The following is a 19,564-nucleotide window of genomic DNA, read 5'->3' as shown; positions in this document are numbered from 1 at the left end:
TCACCATGACCACCTTCCTTCTGCTTTTCCTCCCTTTACCTCCATCCAAATGCTTTCCACCATGCTCCCTGGCCCCTTCTGGTTCCTGGATTTCCTTACATGAGTATGCCTTCTTGGAATGGGGCACTGACCTTGTTCTGATCTGATTTTTTTGAATAGTCTTCTCATCCAAAGCTGGGATCTGGACATAAACTTCCACCGAGCCTTGAGGATCTTTATGAGGCTAAATTGGTCTCCTTGGATTAGGTCTTCTGAAGCTTCCATCATTCCCCAGTGCACACACCAGAGCAACAAGAGGACTGTGACACTTAGCCATGAACGGCTGCCACATCCAGGATTAATGGCAGCCATAGAGCACATCATCAAGTGCTACATGTGTATCCTGATCACTAGTGTTCTATGTTCCTTTGTGTAGGTGCTCCAGCCACATGCATTTCCTCCATGTGCTCCCCAGGCCACATTTCTCTAATCTGTTCTTCCCACTGATGCTATATGTGTTTTCTCAGGTTCCTGGTCATTGCTTTAGTTCCACTTTTCTTACTGTTCTATTTCATTAAAACACCTTTGTTTTGAAGGCATTGTCTCATCTGTCTAATTTCTAAACATAAATACTCCAAGCCCTCACAGGTGGCGAGGTCCTCCAGAAAACACTATTTGTAAGTAATAACATATCGAATGTATCAAAACTTTGAACATTGTGACGCCTGCCTTTCCAGTCTCCTATGGCACTCCTCTCCAGCTAAGTGAATAGACCAAGTGGACCTAGAGCCAGGAAGACCTAAGTTCAAATTTGACCTCTGACTCTTACTAGCTGGTGTGACCTTGATATGGACCTCAATTGTCCAATGTGACCCATATTCAAGTCATGACCTCTATTTCCTGATCTGTAAAATTTGAATCATGATAGCAGCTTTCTCCCAGGGTTCTCATGAGGACCCTGTCAAGTGCTTAGCACAGTGTCTTCCACATAGCAGACACGAAATAAATATGTGTTTCCTGACCTCCTTTTTTTCTTCATTATATACACAAAAGAGGAGGGGAGGGGAAGGGAGGGGAGAGAGGAGGGGAGGGGAGGGGAGGAAATGCATTGAAGGAAGAAGAGGAGAGAGGAGCAAGAGTAAACTACCTGATCTATGAAATAAGGTGGTGGAACTCAAGAGCTTAGAAGTTCTTTGTAGCTCTGAATCTGTGGTATTGTAAAAAACTGATAGGGAATAAAGTTGGGGTCTTCAGGGTCCTGGAGAGGAACTAGAGAGCATCATAATGGACAGATGCAGGAGCCTTGGCTGTTATGCTGACTTGAGGGGACAGCACAAACTGAGGACTGGGGGCTTGGGCAGAAGGCAATTATAGACAATGGGAAACTGAAGAAAAAGCACTGACTCCCTCACTAGCAAGGGCATAAGTCAGACTTGGGAAACATTGATTACAGATATCCCAAACTTTGGGGGGGTGGAAGCAGTAAGAGACAGGGGAGGAGAGTGGAGTTAGTAGAGTTCCAGAGAGCTCCAGACTTGGGATGAGGAAGATTGAGATTGGAATTCTATCTTTGATTCATTGGTTGGTTTCCTTACATGCTTATGTAAGGAAATTCAGGAACCAGAAGAGGATGGGGAGTATGGTGGAGAGCATTTGGAGAAAGATCAAGGGAAGTAAAAGCAGAAGGAAGGTTGTCGTGGTGATGAGCTTCCCATTGCCAAGTGAGTGGCCATGCTCCATCATGATGCTGGGGTCAAGATACGATGTGTCTGACTGTGCCTGCTCAGACCAATAAGAGTTTGGAGGACTCCACCACAGGTAGTGCACAAAGACTCTACATGAACATTGGAAGTACAGATGTGGGCATCTCACATTTCTTTTGAACTCCCTTGGGTGCTTATAAGTTGGGTGAATCTTGGAAAGTTAATTGATCTCTCCAAGTCCTAGTTAACCAAGCAATAAAATAGAGTGGTGGGACTCAATGACCTTAGAAAAATCTGTGGTATGTGAAAAAAATGACAGGGAAGGATAATTGGGCAATTGAGGTCAATATCAAGGTCACACCAGTCTCAGAAGGCACTAGCAGAAAAACACAGAAACTGAGAGTGGGAGAGATATTAAAAGGCTCAGTTGAGCTCATGCATGAGAAAAGGACTGAGGAAAAGATGGAGGATGGTCATCAAGAGCAGTTGTCTTGTTTCTAGAAAAGTCTCACCCAATGCGGAAGGGTCCAAATGGAGCATCCTAGTTGTCCAGGTGAGCACTTGCCAGGGGACACTGGAAAGCAGGAGCCCTGGTTGGGCAGGGGCAGGACTCAGGCAGAATATTAACATGTTAGAGAGGCAATCTTGGAATCATGACATCACCTATGTTCCCCAACAGCTTGACATCTATTGTTTCCTCCTGGGAGAAGAAATGACTCCCCAACATCCAACAACAGTTCACAGAAAAACAGTTATGGTCAAGAGAGGAAGGGTGTAGAACTGAGGGAGGAAGGAGGGGTCCCCTCTGTAAAGGGTCTACAGTGGGTCTCATCAGGATATGAAGGATGAGTTCCAGAGATCAGACCTACATCTATCTAGGAAGGGTAGAGAAGAATATGAGTGGAGCCCAGAACCACTCCAGCTAAGCTTCAGCCAATGAGATGGATAATCTGCCTCCCACAAGGAGACTTTAGTCAAGTCATAGTCTTACCTGGATTCAGTTATCTCATCTGTAAAGAGAGCAATTTGGATGAAGTAGCTTCTCAGGTCTCTTCCAACTCTATATCTGGACTTGAAAAGAGGAAGACTTGAGTTCAAATCCAGCTTCAGACACTTTCTAGACAAGTCATTTAATATCTCTTTGTCTCATTTTGCTTAAATGGCAAATAGGAATAAAAATAGCACTTGCCTCCCCCAGTTGCTGTGAGGATCTAATAAGAAAAGATTTGTAAAGTGTTTAGCATAGATCCTGGCAAGGAATAGGCACTCTAGAAATGTTAACTACCATCATCATCATCATCATCCTTATCATCACTAAGTTAAGAAACAGAACTATGAAAAGTAAAGGCTCTGGACTTGGTGGCCAAAGAGTTGGAGTCCAGTCCTGGCTCTAACACTTTTTTAGCAACATTTCCTTGGGCTTAGCATTTTTTGCCTTTGGGCCTCAGTTTCCTCAACAGTAAAAAATGCTGTGTTGGACCAGAAGACATATAGGACCCTCCTACATCATAATCAAAATGATTGTGTTGTTCCAGATAGTTCTCTTGCTCAGAGGAAAGAAATCCCCAGGTGGACACTCCCTTCTCCAGGTGGAGGTCAGCACTTCTCTCCAACATAGTCTTGTTTGGGACCCTAAAGGGCTTCTGACCAACCCATAGGTACAATAAGTCGGTCTCTGAGGTAGAATATAAACTTGGTTTTCTTGATTCCAAAAGTGACCTTCAGTCATACCAACAATAAAAGATGAAGATAGGGAGGGGTCTCAGGGCACCTGGAGTAGAATGGAGCTAGACATGCCTAGGAATAGGAGCAGGGGAGACTGGAGGCAGGTTGATGCAGAGGGAAGCAATATAACACAGAATGTTGGGCCTAACTGAGCAACCCTGGGCAAGGCATTTCTCTTCCTGTGCCTCAGTTTTCTTATCTCTAAGGGAAAAAATGTGGTGGTTACTGGGTGACCATCTTTGATACTTTCATTCTTCAATAAGAATTTGAAATCACTAATCCAAGGATAGAGAAGACATGACCACTGTTCAGAGGCAAGGAGCAAATTCATGGTAGATTTAGAGATGGATGGCCCCAAGGACCCCTCAAGGAAGAATCTATGAACTTTTAAGTAGTATGAGGGGGATGAGCAGATAGATTTCTAGGGGAACAAGACACTGGGCTCTGAGCAAACAAGGAAGAAGTCTGAGAACCAGAGACTGAGGGGAAGAAGAGATCAATCTTAAAAGGCATTGAGTCAGAGCAACTAGGTGGTACAGTAGATAAAGCACCGGCACTGGAGTCAGGAGGACCTGAGTTCAAATTCGATCTCAGACACATAATAATTACCTAGCTGTGTGACCTTGGGCAAGTCACTAAACCCTACTGCCTTGCAAAACATACTAAATAAAATGCATTGAGTCAAATTCCTTCCTTAATGAGGCATCTCTTCCTATTTCTGTCTCTGTCTCTTGTCTCTGTTTCACACTTTGTCTCACCTTCTCTCTGCTTGTCTCTATGTCTGCCTTTGACTATGCATGACAGACTATGTCTCTGTCTCTCTCTGCATCTCTGTCTCTCTAGCTCTGGCTTTCTGTTTATCTCTCTATCTCTGTCTTTTTGTTTCTCTGTCTGTGGTGGCTATCTCTGTCTCTTTGTTTCTGTTTCTCCCTATGTGTGTGTGTATGTGTCTCTCTCTATTTCTCTCTCTTGTCCCTCTCATTTCTTCCTTTCCCCCTTTCTTATGTTGGCCCTTCTGATAAGTGCCTAAATAGAGGCATTAAAGGTTTAACCTAGCTACTGTCCATAGGAGAGACATGTCTCCTGTATCAGATGAAGTTAACACTTATAGTGACAACGCAGTTCAAGAATATCAAATCTCTTTCATCCATTTCTTTTCCCTCTATTTGCCAGGAAATTATGGATCCAATTGTCAAAATCTTAGTTTTTTATACTTAGTTTTAAACCAGACTTTTACACTCTACTCTCTCACCCTCAGCAAGAGGTTTCTTAATCCTTCTTCACTTCATCAGAGAGGCAGCATCTACATATCAGAAATTGGTGATATTTCTCCTGGCAACCTTAATTCTGACTTCTCATCCTTCCAGTTTGGCATTTCACATGACATTCTATGATTGTAACTGAAATAAATAAGGTGACTATACAGCCATGACAGACTCTTTTTCAATCTTAAATCAATCAGCAGTCTCATGCTCCCTGACCCACATTCAGGTTCCCCCGAGGACAAGGAAGATGATCTGGTACTCCCATCTCTTTGAGGACTTGCCATATTTTATTATGATCCACACAAAGACTTTCATACAGTCAGTGACAAAATGAACATTTTTCTGAAACTCTCTTGCTTTCTCCATAATCCAACAAATGCTGGCAATTTGGCCTCTGGTCCCTCTTCCTCTTTAAAAAGTAGGCTGCTCATCTGGAATTTTTTATTTCACATATTCCTGAAGCTTCACTTACAGAATCTTAAGGGTAAGCTGGTTAGCATATGAAGTTGGCTCAATCATTCAGTAATTTGAACATTCTTTGGCATTGCCCTTCTTTAGGATGAAGACATAAAAAGATCTTTCCAAGTCAGTGGCCACTGTAGAGTTTGCTGTTGTTCAGAAGGCAGTACCATAACAACATCATCATCATTTAGGCTTTTTAATGGTTCATCTGGAATTCCATCACCTCCACCAGTCTTATTAGCAATGCTTCCCAAGGCCCACTTGATATCATTCTCCAGGATGTCTGGCTCTAGGTCAGTAGCTACACCATCCTGCTTAATAATGATGTTAAACTCTTTCTTGCATACTTGCATAGTCTGGACGAGACATTTTTAATGTCTTCTCATTCTGTTAAGATTCTACTATTTTTGTCTTTTAGCCTACTCAATTTCTCTTCTACACAATAGACATTAAATCCTCAGGTTTCCTACCTGCCAGGGCTACTGGAAAGGAAGAGCTTTACAAATCAGGCATGCTCCATCCTGCCGAGTGTTTGGTGAATGCTTGTCCTGGTATCTGGCACATAGTAGGCACTTAATGAATGGTTATTGATTGATTGATTGATTGATTGATGTGTCAGTTGATGAAGGGTGAATCCTGAGAGTCTGTTGCCAGTCATGGCTCACACACAAGAGAGGCATTAGGACTAAAATCTAAGACTGATTCCTTATTCTCACCTAGGATGGCCATCCTAGAGTTGGAAAATCCTTAGTTTGGGAAACATGGTACAAAAGCTAGTCCCAAATGCAGTTTTCAGGACAGATAGATGACTTTCCCTGCCTTACTTAACCAAATCTTACCATTCAACTTGCTTAATGCCCACAGGAACAGTGAAGGAAATTGTGGAATTAGAAAGGATTCTAGGGGTGGCTAGGTGGCGCAGTGGATAAAGCACTGGCCCCGGAGTCCGGAGTACCTGGGTTCAAATCAGGTCTCAAACACTTAATAATGACCTAGCTGTGTGGCCTTGGGCAAGCCACTTAACCCCATTTGCCTTGCAAAAAAAATTAAAAAAACAGAAAGGATTCTAGTCTTGGGGTAAAGGAATAAGGCTTTAGAAAAGCCTAGATCTAAGTTGGAGTCAGTCCTTACAGTCCAGAGACTATGACCCCACAATGTGTTAGAGGAAAGGAGAAGAGAGAAAGGAGATGAATCCAAAACCCACAGAATTCTGGACTGCCCTCTGCCTCTGGCCCTCCTCACCAGGTCTGTCAACCCCCTGAAAACATGGCTCCCTAGAAACAAGAATGGAGTGGAAATTTTGTGCTTTGAGATCCTAAGATGACAGATTGTGGAGACTGATCTAGGAAAAGACCCTAAAAATCCCAACTCTACACAAGGTGCTCCTTTCAGATGACTCATGGAATTCCTGACTAAGGCCCTGGCATGAAAGCTCATGTCCACTAAGATAATGGATTTTCTCTCAAATCTTGACCGAAGTCAAGGAAAAGTCAAGGGAGACACCTGCCCCAGCTCTCTGTTGAAGGGGAAAGAGGTCTCTGGCTGATGAACCAGGTGGAGGAGGCAGTGTTCCTCACTCACAGCTGCACAGAGGGGAAGGGGAAGGGGTGGCACTGAAACAAATTAATGGGAGGTTTTTGTACGGGTTTGTGTCACAGTGTTGGGTTTTCGGCGGAGGAACCCATTTGACCGTCCTTGGTGAGTCGCTTGTTTTTTTCTCTCCCTTTCTTGTATACTGGGGACTCTGAAAAAATTTCTCTTGAATTACTTTACTTAGCAGGGGGTCCTAAATGAGGTCCTACAATGCCAGCTCTTCCTAAAGATTCATGGTCTCCTAGGGTCCCTGATCTCTGCCCTTGCTGTCCTCTCTTCTATGTGATCGTATTCTCCTCAAGGGGCTATCTTGGGGGTTTGGATGGTTGAGTCTCTCCCAGACTAGCTCTGTCTCCCTCCATACTTTAGGTTCAGCTAGCAATCTTTAGGAATATGGATACCTAAGATTTCAGGTTTGGGCTGGCTGAAGAGAAATTTAAGGCTGGGTACAAGGAGGCTTAGAGGAGAATGGCCAAATCTGGGCTTCCTTGAGACAGAACTTGGAGGGGGCAGGGCAGGTACTGGTCAGAAGGGGCAAACCCAAACCCTTCAGGGAACAAAAAGAGGAGTCATCTCTGGAAACCAGGGAAAGGCAGAAGCTGAAAGATCTGGCCATACAGGAAAGCAGGTAAGGAGAAAAGGAACTGGGACAGAGGCAGGCATCTTGGCCAAAGATAGCTCCCCTACAAGAGATGGGTATAACGAAGGCAGAGAAAAATTGAGCATCAAAGTCTGTCCATACATTAGCCCCACTGGCTAGCAGAGAGAGACCCCAGCATAGATAGACTTCTTCAGAGCAGTCCCTGGTGACAACCTAATCACAGATAAACCCCCAATGACAAAATGGCTCCCCAGGACTCAGGCCCTGACTGGTCAAGGCAGGGGGGCTGCTCAGGACAGACAAGAAGACTTCCCCCAGACCAAGATAGAAAAAAGAATGGTGAGTGAGGGGAGAGGGTGGCAGGGCATCACAGAGAGTCCTGAGGATCCACTGCACTGCCCAGTATGACCTTCTAAGCTCTCCTTTGAAAGTGATCAGTAGGGAACCTGAGCAGAAGCAGGCTTCTAAGAGAAGGTAAGATTAGAGATCAATTAAAGAGATCACAAGGAAGACATTGATGGCCAAAGTGGAAAAACGCTGAGCTCATGGGGTCCAGAAATTCAGGCCAAGTCAGCCCAAGAATTCAGAAGAGCCACAGAAAACAAGGACAGGATTGGGGGACAGACACCATGGGTTCAAATCAGAGTCCTACTTCTTACTCATTTCTCTCTTGGGAATTCAGTGTTCTGTTATATACAATGGGAGGAGGAGTAGGAGAAAAGTGCCTTCTAACCCCAGACCTAAGACTCTTGTAGCTCGTGGACTGCACCACAGCTCTGGGAACCCACTCTTCTAGCTTTTACCCTTTTCTGCCGAACCTCTCCATCTCTTTTCACACATGTCCCAGGTTAGCCCAAAGCAGCCCTCACCGGCAATGTCTTTGAACCAAAAATGGCAGATGGATATTCAGGATCAGAGATGCTGCCAAGAACCCCGTCACTGCCCAGCACACACAGACTTAGTCTTAGAGCTGAACATACACTGCCAAAACTGCACCAACCTTTGAGGATAGGCAGCTATCCCCAGCAAAACTGATTGCTCCAGATAGAAACACTAAAGAGCACAAATAGGCAGAAACCTAGGCATTGAAGGACTCCAAAGGAAAGACACTGTCACTAGGAAAGTATCAGGGATGGCCTTTCCCAAGCAAGGAAGCCCCAAAAATACAGAGCTGGATTCTCCAGGCTAAACTTGAACAATATGGGACAGGAAGGCTGAGGTTCCCAGAAAACATGAGGTCAGGGCCAGAAGGGAGCTCAGAGATCAGACCTTTCAATCTAGCCATTAAACAGATGAGAAACATCAAGAGCAGGGCACAGAAGGTGCTTCCCGAGCTGTATACATAGACCAAGGGTCAAGAACAGGGGAGAGGCAGAGGATGTCGTAGAATAACAATTCAGGGGCTGCTAGCTGGCGCAGTGGATAGAGCACCAGGCCTGGAGTCAGGAGGGCCTGAGTCCAAATCCGGTCTCAGACACTTAATAATTACCTAGCTGTGTGGCCTTGGGCAAGCCACTTAACCCCATTACTTACAAAAAATAACAATTCAGTTTATTACTAGTTATGCATTTGGGGCAACTCACTTCTATTCTCTAGAATGAGTTTCCTCATCTGTAATATGGGATGAATTGGACTCTGGTGTCTCTTCTACTGGAGTTCCCTAAGGTTCTGATGCAGGACTAGCTCCTACTTATCACTCTGATTCCCAAACTCTAGTAGTATCTAGACTACATACTTAAGTCTTGGGAGCCAAACATCTCCCCTTAGCGTTCTCAGCCTAACCTCTTCATCTCTTTCCATACCCCTCCCAGGTCAACCCAAGGCAAGCCCCGCCGTCAATGTCTTTGCTCCATCACAAGATGAGCTAGACACCAAAAAGGCCACCCTCGTGTGTCTGATCAGTGACTTCTACCCTGGTGCCCTCGAGGTGGCCTGGACCAAGGATGGCTCCCCAGTGTCCCAGGGTGTGCAGACCAGCCGGCCAAACCGCCAGACTGACAACAAGTATTCTGCCAGCAGTTACCTCACACTCTCTGCTGACCAGTGGCTGTCAGCCGACACCTACAGCTGCAAGGTCACCCATGATGGCAAGGTCATCCAGAAGGAGCTGTCCCCAAGACAGTGCACTTAGGTGTCCATGTCCCTCCTGGACTCTTCCTTCTATCCTGACACATGGGCTTCTCTAGCTCACCATCCCCTCAACCTGCTTTCAATAAAGATCTTGTCCTTTCTCATTCAATTGCCTCTCATGTATTCTGTGCCTGTTCTGCCCCTTGATGGCAGTTTCCAATATGGCTGCTGTAAAAATCCCCATATCAAAAGGTGAGCACAGGTCAAGTCTCTGACTTGACAGAAGGTAAAACCACTGGTCCCAGATCCCAGGGTCTCTAGTGGGTCTCATCAAACCAGGCACAAAATGGAAGAGGGAAACCTGAGGGAGGAAGTCCAGGAAGCAACCCTACATCTAGGGAACAGGAGAGTGGAACCCAGGTCCATTCCAGCTCAGCATCAGCCATTAGGATGAACAAACCTACTACCAGAATAGGAACCTCAGATCCTAAACTAGACCAGATCACCCTTCTTCAGATGAGTCAGAGGACCATTGGGAACGCTGGTTTATAATGAGAAGATGAGGACTGGTGCTGGGTCATGTGTCCTTAGCAACGAAGGGGACTTCAACAAGTCACCTCAATCTTGCCACATCTCCCTAAAATGAGAATGTAGAACAATGTAAACTATGAGAGTCTTCCCAGATCAATAATGGAATCCCATGTCAACTCATACCTCATTATATCAGCCTAGCCCACTTGAGCAAAGACGGGGTACTGAGGCCTAAGCTGAAAGCAACAGACAAGACTAGTGTTAGCACAATCAAATTGACCATGTGGAGACTCCTCCCTGTTGTCTGAGTGAACAAGAGGAGGATGCCCATAGAGCCTGTCAGGAGTCAGGAGAACCCTCATGAGATGGTCGAGGCCAAGTCATCTGGAGACAAGTCAGAAACATTGGAGACATGTCCAATGACCTCTTAGTGCAATCGATCTGGGGTGATGCTGGGCACCTTGGGTATCCACTGGATTCAAATATGGAGCAGTGAAGAGGGAAGGGGAAAAGAAATTAGCATTTATGAGTCATGCCCTAGGATTGGAAAATTGGATCTCATTGGATCTCCATAACTGCCAAGGCACGGAGCAGCAATGATCAGTCTCATCTTATAAATAAATTACTAGAAAGTGCAGTTAGTTGTCCAGAAACCATCAGTTGGGAAGAGAATCAGGTCTCAATTGGCCTCAGCTCTTCCATTTCTGGATTCCCGACCTACAATGTACAAAAGAGCTGATGCTTTGATGCTTCTCATCAGATCTCAGATGAAAGGCAATTGGGGCTGGTGAGGAGAGTCCTGGACCCCTCAGGGAGGATTCAGTGTTGCTCTGTATTACCATAGAGATTTGTGCCCACTCACATAACACATTTCACGGGCACAATCCAAATGAGGGAAATAGTTTCACACTATTCCTGGCTGCAAAGAGAAGTGTTCACTGGGGAGTGGAAATTGGAGAAGGTGCCTTGAGACCCTGAAAAGTTGAGTCACCCTAGAGAGGGGCCAGTGCCCCCATCTCACAGATGCAAGGACGAGAAAACAGGTGGGTCAAGGAGGGGCTTGAATACATCTTTAAGAGGTTTTTGTACCAGTCTGTATCACTGTGTATTATTTTCGGAGGTGGGACCCGCCTGACAATCCTCGGTGAGTCGCTTCTCTTGTCCTCTCTCTTTCTGGGATACTGGGGTATCTGGGAAATTTGCTAAAGATTTGGGGGGCTTTATTGTGGGTACTATCTGGGTCCAATCCCAGATTCACAGCCCACTGGGGTCTCAGAACCCATCCCTGCCTGGCTCCTATTCCTCCCCTCTTTGTGACAAAGCCTTGTACTCAACTCCTGGCTCAAGAAACTGGATTGCTCCATAGTTGAAACCAAAACATTCTCAGCCTAGGTGCTTCTTCCACTAGCTTTTGGGGGTCCTAACCCTCTTTAGATGGTTGGCTGCAACTGCATTAACACTAAGAGGAAATGGGGACTGGGCACAGGGAGGACCATTGGAGAAAGATGGGTCAATCTGCCCTTCTGCCAGACAACGGGGAATCAGGGACGGGGACTCAGGTTAAAGGGCTCAGAGAGTTTTGCTGTTAAGGAGAGCTACTTTCTCCTCTGGGACCAACACCAAGTCCTCCAAGAAACAAAAGAATGGTCACTCTTGGTGATCTGGGGATGGAGGGCCACATCAGACCAGAGATATGGGGAGCATAGACAAGAGTCAGCCTCTCAGCAAATGATAGATGGCACAGGAGAGGATCCAAGGAGGGCAGATGGCTACTCAGGGTCAGAAAAACAACCAAGAACCCACTGACTGCACCGCACACACAGACATCAGTCTTAGAACTGAACACATACAGTCTCAACTGGGTAAACCAATGAGGAGAGGCAGATCCCCAGCCAAGCTCACAGCTCCAGGCAGGACTAGTCAGCTCAGAAAGGGAGGACCCTGGCCCTGAAGGACTACTAAGGAAAGACCATTTCTCTAGGACAGCATCAGGGGTGGTGCTTGGGAAGCCCCCAGGGATGGCTCTGGGTGGACCTTAAGCAAAGTAGAACAGGAAGGCTGAGCAGCCCAAGCTCCCAGAGCACATGGTCAGAACTTTGGACCTTGCCATTGAGGAGATGAAGAAGCTCCACAGCAGAGCACAGAAGGGACTTTCCCAGCTGTGTCCAGAGACTGAGGGCCAAGGGCAGCAGAAGAGCCAGGACTGGCCAGGGTCAGAAGATAATGTGGAATAACAATTCAGTCTCTAACTCTCTGTAGACATAAGAGAGCTCACTTCCACTCTCTGGGACTCAGGTTTCTCATCTGTCAAATGGGATGAATTGGACTCTGGTGTCTCTTCCGCCTGGATGTCATGTATGTTCTGATCCAGGACTACCTCCTACTTCTCACTCTGACTCCCTAAACTCTGTTAGTATCTGCACTACATACTCAAGTCTGGGGACCCAACCTTCTCCCGGAGGCCCTTCTATGTCTAACCTCTTCACCTCTTTGCACCCCTCCCAGGTCAGCCCAAGGCAAGCCCCACCGTCAATGTCTTTGCTCCATCACAAGATGAGCTAGACACCAAAAAGGCCACCCTCGTGTGTCTGATCAGTGACTTCTACCCTGGTGCCCTCGAGGTGGCCTGGACCAAGGATGGCTCCCCAGTGTCCCAGGGTGTGCAGACCAGCCGGCCAAACCGCCAGACTGACAACAAGTATTCTGCCAGCAGTTACCTCACACTCTCTGCTGACCAGTGGCTGAGAGCCAACACCTACAGCTGCAAGGTCACCCATGATGGCAAGGTCATCCAGAAGGAGCTGTCCCCAAGCCAGTGCACTTAGGTGTCCATGTCCCTCCCGGACTCTTCCTTCTATCCTGACACATGGGCTTCTCCAGCTCACCCTCCCTTCAACCTTGCTTTCAATAAAGATCTTGTCCTTTCTCATTCAATTGCCTCTCATGTCTTCTGTGCCTGTTCTGCCCCTTGATGGTACTTTCCAATATGGCAGCTGTAAAAATCCCCATATCAAAAGGTCAGCGCAGGTCAAGTCCCTGACTTGAAAGGAGGTGAAAACCACAGGTCCCAGATGCCAGGGTCTGCAGTGGATCTCATCAAACCAGGCACACAATGGAAGAGGGAAACCTGAGGGAGGAAGTCCAGGAAGCAACCCTCCATCTAGGGAACAGGAGAGTGGAACACAGGTCCGTTCCAGCTCAGCATCAGCCATTGGGATGAACAAACCTACTACCAGAATAGGAGCCCCAGATCCTAAGACTAGACCAGACCACCCTTCTTCGGATGAGTCAGAGGACCATTGGGAACGCTGGTTTATAATGAGAAGATGAGGACTGGTACTGGGTCATGTGTCCTTAGCAACGAAGGGGACTTCAACAAGTCACCTCAATCTTGCCACATCTCCCTAAAATGAGAATGTAGAACAATGTAAACTATGAGAGTCTTCCCAGATCAATAATGGAATCCCATGTCAACTCATACCTCATTATATCAGCCTAGCCCACTTGAGCAAAGACGGGGTACTGGGGCCTAAGCTGAAAGCAACAGACAAGACTAGTGTTAGCACAATCAAATTGACCATGTGGAGACTCCTCCCTGTTGTCTGAGTGAACAAGAGGAGGATGCCCATAGAGCCTGTCAGGAGTCAGGAGAACCCTCATGAGATGGTCGAGGCCAAGTCATCTGGAGACAAGTCAGAAACATTGGAGACATGTCCAATGACCTCTTAGTGCAATCGATCTGGGGTGATGCTGGGCACCTTGGGTATCCACTGGATTCAAATATGGAGCAGTGAAGAGGGAAGGGGAAAAGAAATTAGCATTTATGAGTCATGCCCTAGGATTGGAAAATTGGATCTCATTGGATCTCCATAACTTCCGAGGCACGGAGCAGCAATGATCAGTCTCATCTTATAAATAAATTACTAGAAAGTGCAGTTAGTTGTCCAGAAACCATCAGTTGGGAAGAGAATCAGGTCTCAATTGGCCTCAGCTCTTCCCATTTCTGGATTCCCGACCTACAATGTACAAAAAAGCTGATGCTTTGATGCTTCTCATCAGATATCAGATGAAAAGCAATTGGGGCTGGTGAGGAGAGTACTGGGCCCCTCAGGGAGGATTCAGTGTTGCTCTGTATTACCATAGACATTTGTGCCCACTCACACAACCCATTTCACGGGCACAATCCAAATGAGGGAAATAGTTTCACACTATTCCTGGCTGCAAAGAGAAGTGTTCACTGGGGAGTGGGAATTGGAGAAGGTGCCTTGAGACCCTGAAAAGTTGAGTCACCCTAGAGAGGGGCCAGTGCCCCCATCTCACAGCTGCAAGGACGAGAAAACAGGTGGGTCAAGGAGGGGCTTGAATACATCTTTAAGAGGTTTTTGTATCAGTCTGTATCACTGTGTCTTGTTTTCGGAGGTGGGACCCGCCTGACAGTCCTCGGTGAGTCGCTTCTCTTGTCCTCTCTCTTTCTGGGATACTGGGGTATCTGGGAAATTTGCTAAAGATTTGGGGGGCTTTATTGTGGGTACTATCTGGGTCCACTCCCAGATTCACAGCCCACTGGGGTCTCAGAATCCAGCCCTGCCTGGCTCCTCTTCCTCCCCTCTTTGTGACAAAGCCTTGTACTCAACTCCTGGCTCCAGGAACTGGATTGCTCCATAGTTGAAACCAAAACATTCTCAGCCTAGGTGCTTCTTCCACTAGCTTTTGGGGGTCCTAACCCTCTTTAGATGGTTGGCTGCAACTGCATTAACACTAAGAGGAAATGGGGACTGGGCACAGGGAGGACCATTGGGGAAAGATGGGTCAATCTGCCCTTCTGCCAGACAACGGGGAATCAGGGACGGGGACTCAGGTTAAAGGGCTCAGAGAGTTTTGCTGTTAAGGAGAGCTACTTTCTCCTCTGGGACCAACACCAAGTCCTCCAAGAAACAAAAGAATGGTCACTCTTGGTGATCTGGGGATGGAGGGCCACATCAGACCAGAGATATGGGGAGCATAGACAAGAGTCAGCCTCTCAGCAAATGATAGATGGCACAGGAGAGGATCCAAGGAGGGCAGATGGCTACTCAGGGTCAGAAAAACAACCAAGAACCCACTGACTGCACCGCACACACAGACATCAGTCTTAGAACTGAACACATACAGTCTCAACTGGGTAAACCAATGAGGAGAGGCAGATCCCCAGCCAAGCTCACAGCTCCAGGCAGGACTAGTCAGCTCAGAAAGGGAGGACCCTGGCCCTGAAGGACTACTAAGGAAAGACCATTTCTCTAGGACAGCATCAGGGGTGGTGCTTGGGAAGCCCCCAGGGATGGCTCTGGGTGGACCTTAAGCAAAGTAGAACAGGAAGGCTGAGCAGCCCAAGCTCCCAGAGCACATGGTCAGAACTTTGGACCTTGCCATTGAGGAGATGAAGAAGCTCCACAGCAGAGCACAGAAGGGACTTTCCCAGCTGTGTCCAGAGACTGAGGGCCAAGGGCAGCAGAAGAGCCAGGACTGGCCAGGGTCAGAAGATAATGTGGAATAACAATTCAGTCTCTAACTCTCTGTAGACATAAGAGAGCTCACTTCCACTCTCTGGGACTCAGGTTTCTCATCTGTCAAATGGGATGAATTGGACTCTGGTGTCTCTTCCGCCTGGATGTCATGTATGTTCTGATCCAGGACTACCTCCTACTTCTCACTCTGACTCCCTAAACTCTGTTAGTATCTGCACTACATACTCAAGTCTGGGGACCCAACCTTCTCCCGGAGGCCCTTCTATGTCTAACCTCTTCACCTCTTTGCACCCCTCCCAGGTCAGCCCAAGGCAAGCCCCACCGTCAATGTCTTTGCTCCATCACAAGATGAGCTAGACACCAAAAAGGCCACCCTCGTGTGTCTGATCAGTGACTTCTACCCTGGTGCCCTCGAGGTGGCCTGGACCAAGGATGGCTCCCCAGTGTCCCAGGGTGTGCAGACCAGCCGGCCAAACCGCCAGACTGACAACAAGTATTCTGCCAGCAGTTACCTCACACTCTCTGCTGACCAGTGGCTGAGAGCCAACACCTACAGCTGCAAGGTCACCCATGATGGCAAGGTCATCCAGAAGGAGCTGTCCCCAAGCCAGTGCACTTAGGTGTCCATGTCCCTCCCGGACTCTTCCTTCTATCCTGACACATGGGCTTCTCCAGCTCACCCTCCCTTCAACCTTGCTTTCAATAAAGATCTTGTCCTTTCTCATTCAATTGCCTCTCATGTCTTCTGTGCCTGTTCTGCCCCTTGATGGTACTTTCCAATATGGCAGCTGTAAAAATCCCCATATCAAAAGGTCAGCGCAGGTCAAGTCCCTGACTTGAAAGGAGGTGAAAACCACAGGTCCCAGATGCCAGGGTCTGCAGTGGATCTCATCAAACCAGGCACACAATGGAAGAGGGAAACCTGAGGGAGGAAGTCCAGGAAGCAACCCTCCATCTAGGGAACAGGAGAGTGGAACACAGGTCCGTTCCAGCTCAGCATCAGCCATTGGGATGAACAAACCTACTACCAGAATAGGAGCCCCAGATCCTAAGACTAGACCAGACTACCCTTCTTCAGATGAGTCAGAGGACCATTGGGAACGCTGGTTTATAATGAGAAGATGAGGACTGGTACTGGGTCATGTGTCCTTAGCAACGAAGGGGACTTCAACAAGTCACCTCAATCTTGCCACATCTCCCTAAAATGAGAATGTAGAACAATGTAAACTATGAGAGTCTTCCCAGATCAATAATGGAATCCCATGTCAACTCATACCTCATTATATCAGCCTAGCCCACTTGAGCAAAGACGGGGTACTGAGGCCTAAGCTGAAAGCAACAGACAAGACTAGTGTTAGCACAATCAAATTGACCATGTGGAGACTCCTCCCTGTTGTCTGAGTGAACAAGAGGAGGATGCCCATAGAGCCTGTCAGGAGTCAGGAGAACCCTCATGAGATGGTCGAGGCCAAGTCATCTGGAGACAAGTCAGAAACATTGGAGACATGTCCAATGACCTCTTAGTGCAATCGATCTGGGGTGATGCTGGGCACCTTGGGTATCCACTGGATTCAAATATGGAGCAGTGAAGAGGGAAGGGGAAAAGAAATTAGCATTTATGAGTCATGCCCTAGGATTGGAAAATTGGATCTCATTGGATCTCCATAACTTCCGAGGCACGGAGCAGCAATGATCAGTCTCATCTTATAAATAAATTACTAGAAAGTGCAGTTAGTTGTCCAGAAACCATCAGTTGGGAAGAGAATCAGGTCTCAATTGGCCTCAGCTCTTCCCATTTCTGGATTCCCGACCTACAATGTACAAAAAAGCTGATGCTTTGATGCTTCTCATCAGATATCAGATGAAAAGCAATTGGGGCTGGTGAGGAGAGTACTGGGCCCCTCAGGGAGAATTCAGTGTTGCTCTGTATTACCATAGACATTTGTGCCCACTCACACAACCCATTTCACGGGCACAATCCAAATGAGGGAAATAGTTTCACACTATTCCTGGCTGCAAAGAGAAGTGTTCACTGGGGAGTGGGAATTGGAGAAGGTGCCTTGAGACCCTGAAAAGTTGAGTCACCCTAGAGAGGGGCCAGTGCCCCCATCTCACAGCTGCAAGGACGAGAAAACAGGTGGGTCAAGGAGGGGCTTGAATACATCTTTAAGAGGTTTTTGTATCAGTCTGTATCACTGTGTCTTGTTTTCGGAGGTGGGACCCGCCTGACAGTCCTCGGTGAGTCGCTTCTCTTGTCCTCTCTCTTTCTGGGATACTGGGGTATCTGGGAAATTTGCTAAAGATTTGGGGGGCTTTATTGTGGGTACTATCTGGGTCCACTCCCAGATTCACAGCCCACTGGGGTCTCAGAATCCAGCCCTGCCTGGCTCCTCTTCCTCCCCTCTTTGTGACAAAGCCTTGTACTCAACTCCTGGCTCCAGGAACTGGATTGCTCCATAGTTGAAACCAAAACATTCTCAGCCTAGGTGCTTCTTCCACTAGCTTTTGGGGGTCCTAACCCTCTTTAGATGGTTGGCTGCAACTGCATTAACACTAAGAGGAAATGGGGACTGGGCACAGGGAGGACCATTGGGGAAAGATGGGTCAATCTGCCCTTCTGCCAGACAACGGGGAATCAGGGACGGGGACTCAGGTTAAAGGGCTCAGAGAGTTTTGCTGTTAAGGAGAGCTACTTTCTCCTCTGGGACCAACACCAAGTCCTCCAAGAAACAAAAGAATGGTCACTCTTGGTGATCTGGGGATGGAGGGCCACATCAGACCAGAGATATGGGGAGCATAGACAAGAGTCAGCCTCTCAGCAAATGATAGATGGCACAGGAGAGGATCCAAGGAGGGCAGGTGGCTACTCAGGGTCAGAAAAACAACCAAGAACCCACTGACTGCACCGCACACACAGACATCAGTCTTAGAACTGAACACATACAGTCTCAACTGGGTAAACCAATGAGGAGAGGCAGATCCCCAGGCAAGCTCACAGCTCCAGGCAGGACTAGTCAGCTCAGAAAGGGAGGACCCTGGCCCTGAAGGACTACTAAGGAAAGACCATTTCTCTAGGACAGCATCAGGGGTGGTGCTTGGGAAGCCCCCAGGGATGGCTCTGGGTGGACCTTAAGCAAAGTAGAACAGGAAGGCTGAGCAGCCCAAGCTCCCAGAGCACATGGTCAGAACTTTGGACCTTGCCATTGAGGAGATGAAGAAGCTCCACAGCAGAGCACAGAAGGGACTTTCCCAGCTGTGTCCAGAGACTGAGGTCCAAGGGCAGCAGAAGAGCCAGGACTGGCCAGGGTCAGAAGATAATGTGGAATAACAATTCAGTCTCTAACTCTCTGTAGACATAAGAGAGCTCACTTCCACTCTCTGGGACTCAGGTTTCTCATCTGTCAAATGGGATGAATTGGACTCTGGTGTCTCTTCCGCCTGGATGTCATGTATGTTCTGATCCAGGACTACCTCCTACTTCTCACTCTGACTCCCTAAACTCTGTTAGTATCTGCACTACATACTCAAGTCTGGGGACCCAACCTTCTCCCGGAGGCCCTTCTATGTCTAACCTCTTCACCTCTTTGCACCCCTCCCAGGTCAGCCCAAGGCAAGCCCCACCGTCAATGTCTTTGCTCCATCACAAGATGAGCTAGACACCAAAAAGGCCACCCTCGTGTGTCTGATCAGTGACTTCTACCCTGGTGCCCTCGAGGTGGCCTGGACCAAGGATGGCTCCCCAGTGTCCCAGGGTGTGCAGACCAGCCGGCCAAACCGCCAGACTGACAACAAGTATTCTGCCAGCAGTTACCTCACACTCTCTGCTGACCAGTGGCTGTCAGCCAACACCTACAGCTGCAAGGTCACCCATGATGGCAAGGTCATCCAGAAGGAGCTGTCCCCAAGACAGTGCACTTAGGTGTCCATGTCCCTCCTGGACTCTTCCTTCTATCCTGACACATGGGCTTCTCCAGCTCACCCTCCCTTCAACCTTGCTTTCAATAAAGATCTTGTCCTTTCTCATTCAATTGCCTCTCATGTCTTCTGTGCCTGTTCTGCCCCTTGATGGTAGTTTCCAATATGGCAGCTGTAAAAATCCCCATATCAAAAGGTCAGCGCAGGTCAAGTCCC

The 19,564-nt window shown here is 47.6% G+C and overlaps 1 protein-coding gene and 3 gene segments (V, D, J or C); all 4 read left to right on the top strand.

Moving 5' to 3' along the window:
- Positions 1 to 12,863, top strand: part of LOC141497169 (immunoglobulin lambda-1 light chain-like) — a 316,494-nt gene extending 303,631 nt beyond the window's left edge. For both annotated transcript variants that reach the window (XM_074199823.1, XM_074199824.1), the window contains exons 3-4: positions 11,037 to 11,073; positions 12,435 to 12,863. In XM_074199823.1, coding sequence (XP_074055924.1) covers positions 11,037 to 11,073; positions 12,435 to 12,754 — 357 coding nt within the window. In that variant the 3' untranslated portion in view covers positions 12,755 to 12,863. The remainder of the gene's footprint in view (positions 1 to 11,036; positions 11,074 to 12,434) is intronic.
- Positions 6,658 to 9,567, top strand: LOC141497005 (immunoglobulin lambda constant 6-like; the record flags this gene model as incomplete). The annotated part of the segment is given in 2 exon segments: positions 6,658 to 6,832; positions 9,140 to 9,567. Coding segments are annotated over 2 exon segments (495 nt in total), but the record flags the coding sequence as incomplete, so codon positions are not given.
- Positions 12,864 to 13,550: 687 nt separating the features above from the next.
- On the top strand, positions 13,551 to 16,162 carry LOC141499628 (immunoglobulin lambda constant 1-like). The segment is given in 3 exon segments: positions 13,551 to 13,565; positions 14,225 to 14,372; positions 15,734 to 16,162. Coding segments are annotated over 3 exon segments (483 nt in total).
- Positions 16,163 to 16,214: 52 nt separating this feature from the next.
- LOC141499627 (immunoglobulin lambda constant 1-like) lies at positions 16,215 to 19,461 on the top strand. The segment is given in 3 exon segments: positions 16,215 to 16,223; positions 17,524 to 17,671; positions 19,033 to 19,461. Coding segments are annotated over 3 exon segments (477 nt in total).
- Positions 19,462 to 19,564: the final 103 nt, after the last annotated feature.

Source organism: Macrotis lagotis, chromosome X (genome assembly GCF_037893015.1).
Source record: "Macrotis lagotis isolate mMagLag1 chromosome X, bilby.v1.9.chrom.fasta, whole genome shotgun sequence".
Taxonomy (NCBI): Eukaryota; Metazoa; Chordata; class Mammalia; order Peramelemorphia; family Peramelidae; genus Macrotis; species Macrotis lagotis.
The sequence above is the reverse complement of the archived record's forward strand: the minus strand, read 5'-3'. Positions and strand labels throughout refer to the sequence as shown.